The sequence below is a fragment of the Cyprinodon variegatus genome, unplaced genomic scaffold, assembly GCF_000732505.1.
Source record: "Cyprinodon variegatus isolate N-32 unplaced genomic scaffold, C_variegatus-1.0 Scaffold383, whole genome shotgun sequence".
NCBI lineage: Eukaryota > Metazoa > Chordata > Actinopteri > Cyprinodontiformes > Cyprinodontidae > Cyprinodon > Cyprinodon variegatus.
The window spans coordinates 184,616-193,198 of NW_015150836.1; the positions used below are offsets into that span (position 1 = coordinate 184,616).

Here is an 8,583-nt window from a genome sequence, read left to right on the forward strand (position 1 = left end):
TTTTAATAATTCAGAAATGCAACATTATTTAGGCAGAATAAGCGGAACCACCTGGTTTGGCAGCGAAGTTACCATTTTTTCTGGTTTTAGGAACACAAGGTTCTGCAGTCCTTCTGCATTGACGCCACAAATAACGACTCAGACTCGTTACACATTGAAAATAAATAAACTATATTTAACTAAGGTCAACTTCACTTGATTAAAGACCTTCATTTTCTTTCGGTAACACATTACATCTCATGCCATGTTTTCAAAAACAAGTTATCTTTTTTTTTTCAGATTTCTTTTCTTTTGCATTTCATACAAAAAAAAGTCAGTTAATTTATTAGAATGCTAAATAAATGTATAAGTCTATCACATGATATTATAATAGATCAGTCATAGTTTCCCTACAAAGATTCAGGCAGAGACATTTTTTTTTTAATCATCACATAAAACAAGTTCACAGAGAGACAGGTTAGAGAGCAAGACCTGGGCAGGAGCAATGGGGGAGGAGGAAGGCGAACACCAACACAGACGTGGATTTATCATACAACTAAAGAAACCTGACACAATGGAGGAGGCCTTCTGTTAGGAAAAGGCAGTAAAAAGAGGAAACAGTAGACAGATGCGTCTCTGGATGCAGCTGTGGTTTCACAGACAGAGTTTGAAAATGTAGGAGTCTTCTGGCGTCCATCACAGTAGACCATGCTGCTAACACACCAACAAACAAACACACAGCTTCTTCATGCATGTGCAGAGGAACACAGAGGGGAGGCAAACACAGAACACACCGGGGAGGGGGGGCAGCTGTGAGGGTTGGATCACATCTACCTAAGGAACAGCAAAGGCCGAAGCCGACAGTAAGGAAGTTCACGGAAACACGGAACATTGGCGGGACGTCCCGAGCAGATCTGTCCCATTCGGAGCTGGGAGCCCCAGGCTGGAGGGGTTCCAGCTGAGGCTGAGCGTTTCTCCTCCATCCATCAGAAGATCAGCTCGCCCCTGTTTGATGTGCCAAGATTTGATTCGAACCCAGCCGGAGACCAACTGTCTCACCGGCAATGTTCCACACTGTTTCATCATGTAAACATGCTACTTTCACTTAAAAACCCTCCGACACGAGGACTGGATGAAGAAATGCACGGAGGGTTACAGTAAACACTGCAGCAGGAGAAGGTGAGAACTATTGCACATAAAAGACCACACTCCTTGGGCCAAACTGTAGACGGTTCACCTCAAGGACTTGCGGCGCAGCTTATCTCTAAGAAAATAAATAATCTGATCACAATGATTCCACATCAACAGAAACCAGTCGATGGAAGACTGAACCAGCCAATGTATTAACCCTTCAGTTCAAATATGAACGCTTAATGAAAGCTTAATGCTTACATAGTGTCCTGTTTTCTCTACATCTGTTTCTATTTATTTCCATTATATATTACATTTTAGACATTTCTTTCAGATTTAATGAAGTTCCTTTATATGTTGAAAAGTATTTTCCCTTTTATGTCTCCTTTATTTTTATTTTTTTTTAGGATTTTCTCCATGTATCTCAGGATGGAGCTGAATTTTAAAAAGAAATGCAAAACGGAGACGGAAATCAACATATTTGGGATATTAAAATTCCCAATTTACTCAGTTGTTCTGTACACTTTTAAATGCACCTTATTTTCACTGATCAGGGGACTAGTTTAGACTAGTTTAAGTCCTAACATATTATTAAAATACTGACAATATTCCACCCAGTTACAGACTAATCATAATCAGTTTTCTACATGAATATAGCAGTTATTATTGCCTATGCTGATGACACCCAGTTATACACTGGAAAATTATGTTTTTTTTTCTTAAAATAAGTGCATTTGTTCGTGGATTGAGGAGGTAAAAGAAACATTTTGCCAATTTACACTTAAACTAAGAAAACACAATTGCATTGTCTTATTTCAAGTGTATGTTATCTACTTATTTAAAGAGTAAAACTATCTCATTTACATACTCAAATTAAGGGTAAATACATTTAATTTAAGGAATTTTTAGTTATTTCTGGATCGTTTTTCCAGTGCATTTAATGTAAGCAGTAACTATTGTTAATTAAACCTTGATTCATGCAGATCTTAATGAGACACACATTTTCATTCCAAGGAAAGATCGACTTCTAACGTTACAAGTTTGTTCAGCAGTGGCTTAAAATAAAATCAGCAAAACTGAGCTTTTAGTTTTACTCAAACAGAATTCAAGATTCTCTATCAGAATTATCTCATAATGGTTTCTAAGCTTCAGCAGAATATTAGGATTCCACTAGTTTTTCCCCTCCAAGTTTATCAGAGATTCAGATAGTTACTGACAGTTTTTAAGAGAAGATATATTCCTTTACTGTCCTTCCTTTAATGACTCGTTGAATTAAAATGTCTATCTTTCATTTACTGGGAAAGTAAGGTCACAAAGTTTTACTAAATGTTTTTACTCTTTTTTAAAACGTATTTGAGACCAAATAAAGGTTAAACATAGTAAATCCAGCCAATAATAAACAGCTAAAATAATTTAGATTGATTCTAGACAAACCAAACTCGGACAAATCAAGATCATTCTGGATAAGCCGAACCCATTACATGCTGATACCATCCAAACCACATCTTTTCCAGGCTAGTTTTAACAAACAACCCTCTTTCCTGTCTGTTTCAAGACAAACTAAGCTGATTCCACACTGGTACCATCCGATCCACAGCTTTTCATTCTTTCTAGATGTTTCAGACCGTCTAAACTTACCCAAGAACACAAACAGAAAATCTTCCCCTCCTTCAAGCTAGTTCCACCAAAATTCAATGTTATTCAAACACCCTTCATTAGTCCTAAAGGGGAATTAAATAATACAGTAACACCTGGGTTTTATTTTAACCAGGTGTTCATAGCTGTAGGCAGGAAGGATTTTCTGTATCCCGCCATCCAAATTTAAACTCTTTCCATGTTGTTTCGAGACCATCTTGACGTCTTCCAGACTGGGATTAGACAAACTGTACCTTTTCCAAGCTAGTTCCACCTCCATTTGCAGACTGTTAACCAGAATCAATTAACACATTCCTGTCTGGTACCAGACAAACCACACTTGTTCCAGGATATTTCCACTCAAATAAAACTTTTTCCAAATGTTTTAAAGACTAACTAATCTCATTCCAAAGTGGTACCAGGCAAGGGTATCTTTTCCAGCCAAGTTTAAACCAAGTTACAACATGCAGACTATATTTAAGATCCAAACTGGATAAGAAAAAGGCTTTATACAGTAAATCTAGTTTTAAACCTCAGGACCAAATGCCCTGCATGTTCAGGTGTTTCCCTGCAGCCATCTGAGCTAAAGGCAGGCCAACAGGCTCTGAGGAGCAGAGTTGACAACAACTAATATCCTACGGATAAATCCAAATTTGTTCCAAAGCATTTCTGGACCAACCAAACTGATTCCAATCAGATTAAATTTAAACAGTCTTCAGAGAAACTAAAATAATCCCAGGTTTGTTTCAGATTAATTAAATGCCTTTCAGAACAGCTTCCTCATTTCAGACAAAACAAACAATGACCACTTAAGAGTGATTTTAAATTAACTGTTTCAGACTCTTCTAGCCAAATATAACTCTATCCCAACTTATTCAAACCCATTTCCATATGAAACAATCTCTCTCCAGAGAAACCAAATCATATTAAATTTCCTTTGATAACTTATTCTACATTTATTCCAGTCAAACTTTGATTACTCTGTTTATCACATTATCTGTTTTTTTGTTGTTGTTGTTGCTTTCATTCTGTACAGGATTAAAACTTTAATACAGCCGATTTAACATTGATAATTTAAGGGAATTTAATAGGAAAACTCCAAGAAATATAAAGATAATGAAAATATAGTAACGTTTTTAAACTATATCTTTAACATTTTGTGTTAATAAATTCATGTATGTATTCATTTATTTTTTTACTTGATTTTGGCAGTTTCAGACTTCCATACCGGGTAAATGAGATGTGGGAATGTTTGGATAATTTTCACGGTGTGAAGAATATATTAAAATCTAATTGACTAATTAATGAAATAAGGTGTCTGTTTGTTTTACATACAGAAGCTAATCTGAATGTTATAATAATATAGAAAAAATCGACCTTGGCTTCACCTGCAAGGAAAAGATACAAAATCTGTTTTAGAAAGTTTACAAAGTTTTTTTTTCGGGTTAACTATGCTATAATAACACTAATGACTTAGCAATTAAGGTGAAGTTTGATAATGCAAGAAACACCAAAAATTAATCCAAAAGTACTTATCACATCAATTGAAGCTGTTAATCGAAGCAAGTTCATAATTTCATTATTAACGTCTGCAGATGCCTCACATGGTTCACTGTTTATAAATATTTCTCACACATTAACTTCTCATCTTCCTCAATCTGAAAGACAAAACCCTCAAATGACAGTGTTGAAATGTCACCATTAATTTGAGGAGTTTTTTTTCTTAGACACCTCCGGGGTTTCGTACCTCCTAGTTTATATTTCTGGTTATTTTCTACAGTCTGTTTAGCAGCCGGTAGTTTCAGTAGCTTCACTCTGACTTGTTTAAAGTCTGCATTAAAATACTGAGCAACACACGCGCGCCCTGCAGGGCGGCATCCTCCACTTCCCTCTGAGGTCAGCACTCAGTATGCAGAAGTTCAAGACTCTACAAACATCACTGAGTGAAATCACCAAGGACTTCCTGTTTCAGATGAGAGACGAAGGTCCTGATCGCTGCTCTGAACACTGACGCTCTCTGCTGTTGACAGGAAACTATATGACACATTTTCTCTTTTGGTTACTGAAGACAAAAGTATTTCCAGGCCCGTAAAGCATGTTGTTCTTCATACATCTTTTCCTACCTGACCTGAAACATCAAGATCCAGTGTTACATTAGACAGCAGAACCAGTTTTATATATTGCACACAACTAAATCAAGCGTAACACTAGAAGTGAGGAAAAGCTGGGCGTTTTGTACAGCTAAAAGTTTGAATACCACATTTAAATGTGATTTTTATTCCCTTAAGGCATCTGTTGTTTAGTACATTGTGTGCTGCAGACCGTAATCATGTGGACCAATAGAAAAGCGTTGAAAGGTGGGATCAGTTTCTAAACAACCACCTTCTATTTTAGCGACTCTATGAACTTAATTTCTGTCAACTAATACTGTTGTCTCGATGGACTGCATGTGCCGAGGTGTCTGTAGTTATTACAGGTTAAATGCTGCAGAAATAGGCCTGTCGGTCACCATGCAGCAAGTTTTACACCTTAAGAGTCGATCCATCTGAGAGGAATGTAAGGAATCGAGGAGCAGCAGATGGATTGTGGTTATTCCCTTTTTAACATACAGTAAGTTTGTTGAGGATGCTTTCCATCTGCTGTTGCATGCAAAACGCTCCTCTGACAGAGAGGGGTCGGTAACGAGAATGTTTTCTGAGCTAAAGATGTTAAAGATGTTTGATGCTCAAGTCCTCTTTTGAGTTTTTGAAAAAGACCTCAACTCCCTTCTCAGTGTTCTGCTAAATAATCACATTTATGGAGATATTTTTCATCCTCTGTATGTATTTTCAGTGTCTATTTACAGCGCATGAGGAGGACTGCCTTCACATCAAGAGGACCTCCTGCGGTAAACGTGTAATTTTAGCGTTTTTTTTGTAAACATTTGACTCGTTTTTTTTTTTCACACAGTGCTCCACCTCCTCAGTGTAAAACATGTGGAGTCGCTGCAGACGAGAGGCGACAGGACGGAATTATTTTTCTTCATCATGTTTAAAAATGTCTCTGATCCACAGTAAACCCAAGTGGGTGTGATGATAGGGCCCAACATCACAGCCCTGCTCAATTTTCTCTTAACCAGCAACATGTTGACTCAGTTATTTCTCTTATAATCCCAGTAGCTGCATCAAAATGATCTCTTTACATATGAACATGTATCTGTTGTATTTCTGCAAAGACCAGGAAGCATCCTGGCTTCATTGAGCCGTTTTAAACTCGTTGAATCGTTGAAGGTGTGAACCGGGGGGGAGGTCAGAGTTTACAGGCTGTTTGTGTTTCTGGCCAGTACGCCTCTGAAACATTCGGTTATTAAAAGCCCTTGATGTGGCAGTAGGCCTCCAGGCTGGAGAAGAAGATGTAGAGCAACCAGAGGCCAAAGAACAGCATGGTGGTCAGCAGGCGGGGAACCCTGGGGCCACCCAGCTCCCCGCCGATGGAGGGCCGGCGCCTGAAGAGCAGCACGGCCATGCAGACGAAAGCGAAAATGGTGAAGAGGGTTACAGAGAAGGCCAGCGAACCAGGGTCCACGATGAACTTTTTTCCCTGGATCTGCCAGTAGATGGCGGCCACAGACCACGCCACGCCGATCCCCAGGAACACGTTGACCGCGTTGCTGCCGGTGACGTTCCCAACAGACGCATCGGCATGCTGATCTTGCATGGCAGCCACTTTGCTGGCAAAGGTGTCTGTAAGAAGAGGGGGAGTGAGAAGCTTAGTGCCTTGGAAAAGGGAACATCTACTACTTTTTTTGCATTACATGGATTTTTCTAAACGCAAACTGATGCATAATTAGATTAGAGTAGATTCAACTTTATAGTCATTACACAGGTACAGGTACAAGGCAACAAAATGCAGTTTAGGTCTAACCAGAAGTGCAATAGCAGCAAGTGCAGGATAAATAATGGCTCCATAAATACAGGGCATGGGTTTCTACTGAATAAGTATAGAGATAAATACCATCATAAACAGAATCTTACTAATAGATGAATATAATATATAGATAACTAGTGTTAGGAACTAAATTTACAGCTGGATATGTACCGAATATAATATACAAGTGTATATTACTATAAAAAGGGTTTTTACAGTTATGTACAATAGCATATATACAGATTGATTTTACTATAAAATGAATGAATAAAGTTTGGACAGAAGCTATCTAAATTAAAATGCAGTGGAAGATAATTGCATATTACAGTTAAAGTACATTATTGAAAATGTAAATAAAGACATTGCAATGGCTGGGAATCGAACCCAGGTCAACTGCTTGGAAGGCAGCTATGCTCACCACTATACAACCATCGCCCAGATGGGAAAGAATGTTAAAGAATCAAAGCATAATATATGTGACCTGCACTTTGTTTTCATTCCCCTGAAGCTTAAATTAATGCTTCAGATTTTTTTGGAGGGTGACATCTATTTTAAATTGGTGCAGAGTTTCTGTTGCATTTAGGAATGTTAAGGGAGGCTGTCCTGGTGGATGGGGAACCTCCTCCCAGTTTCATATATTTTAATGCCTCTAACAAATTTTCTTCCAGGATTATTTTAACCCAATTCCATTCAATTCAGTTTATTTCTATAGCACCAATGCACACCACATGTCATCTCAAGGGACTTTACAATTCACCAGGTCATCCAGTCAAATTGATTCAAAGTTTTCTATCTAAGGAAAACCAGTTGATTGCATCGACTCTTTGACTCGAAGGAAATCCCTCACACTAAGCTCGTAGCGACAGTGGAGAGGAAAAACTCTCTTTTCAGATTTAATACCATTTAGAGAAAAGCTTTCAAACATCATAATACTGCCTCTACTATACTGTGAGGGAGTATGTGGGTTGATATAGCTGTTCTTTGTGAGTTTGCTGGTGAAATGCAACATCTCTCTTTTGCATATGTTGTGTATGGCCCTGAACACACCAAATTTGATTTTGTGGCCAATCCAACAGCAAATCATGAGGTTGTGGCATTTAGCACTCGTTGAAAGTCAATGGGGATGATCACATTGACACGATTTTCTGCAGCAAGTAGTTACAAAGCAAAACACATCCTCCACTTTGGTGGAAAATACCAAATAAAATCTGTTAATTTCACATGAGACAATCAGGTTTCGAGTCGCACAGTGAATTCAAAGCAGGCGGAGCAGAGTGGGACATAAATAATCAATGGAACATTTAAAAAAACCTGAATATTTACCCATGATGAGTGTGGGATAATCCACTTTAAGGCTCACAAAAACAATGAGGGACAGTAGAAAATGCAGCTTATAGGGCTCCTCAAAAAAAAAAAAAACTTAGACAAACTTCACAGATCTGTCTCTGAGAATCTCAGCATATAAACTATCCCACATAGCTGTGTTTTCCTTTTCTTTAAACATAGTGCCCATTATGTTTTTAATGTAGGCCTCTAAAGATTCACAATTTGTTCCGGTTTAAGAGATGCTGCACAGATGCATAAAGTGGGGCTTCGATTTGCAGCCTCGCCATTTATTTTTTATTATTTTTATTCACTTATTTTGATAACTTTTTATAATCTGTTCCAGTCAAATGTGGGAAAGTGTTTCATTTTTTGGGGCAAATAGGTAGAATTGAAAAAAATCTGCACAGATCTGCTCTCTCTGTGTAGTTGGAACCCCTCTATTTTTTTGTTATTTTTTTGTGTTTACTAGTCTCCTTTTTGTGCTTGCCCATTTCTTTTTTCCACTTCCTACATGTTTATGCATTTGCCGGCAGAGATGGGAAGTAACGAAGTACAAATACTTCGTTACTGTACTCAAGTAGATTTTTTTGATATTTTTACTTTACT

At 37.9% G+C, this 8,583-nt stretch overlaps 1 protein-coding gene and 1 non-coding gene across 2 annotated transcripts in view; both read right to left on the reverse strand.

Annotated features, from left to right (window-relative positions):
- Positions 1-1,923: 1,923 nt before the first annotated feature.
- The window catches only part of LOC107092498 (sodium/calcium exchanger 2-like), a 209,638-nt gene continuing 202,978 nt past the window's right edge, over positions 1,924-8,583 (reverse strand). Inside the window, exon 17 of the mRNA XM_015387001.1 lies at positions 1,924-6,467. Coding sequence (XP_015242487.1) covers positions 6,091-6,467 — 377 coding nt within the window. The 3' untranslated portion in view covers positions 1,924-6,090. The remainder of the gene's footprint in view (positions 6,468-8,583) is intronic.
- On the reverse strand, positions 7,015-7,086 carry trnag-ucc. The gene has a single exon. It is a non-coding gene; the product is annotated as a tRNA-Gly (tRNA).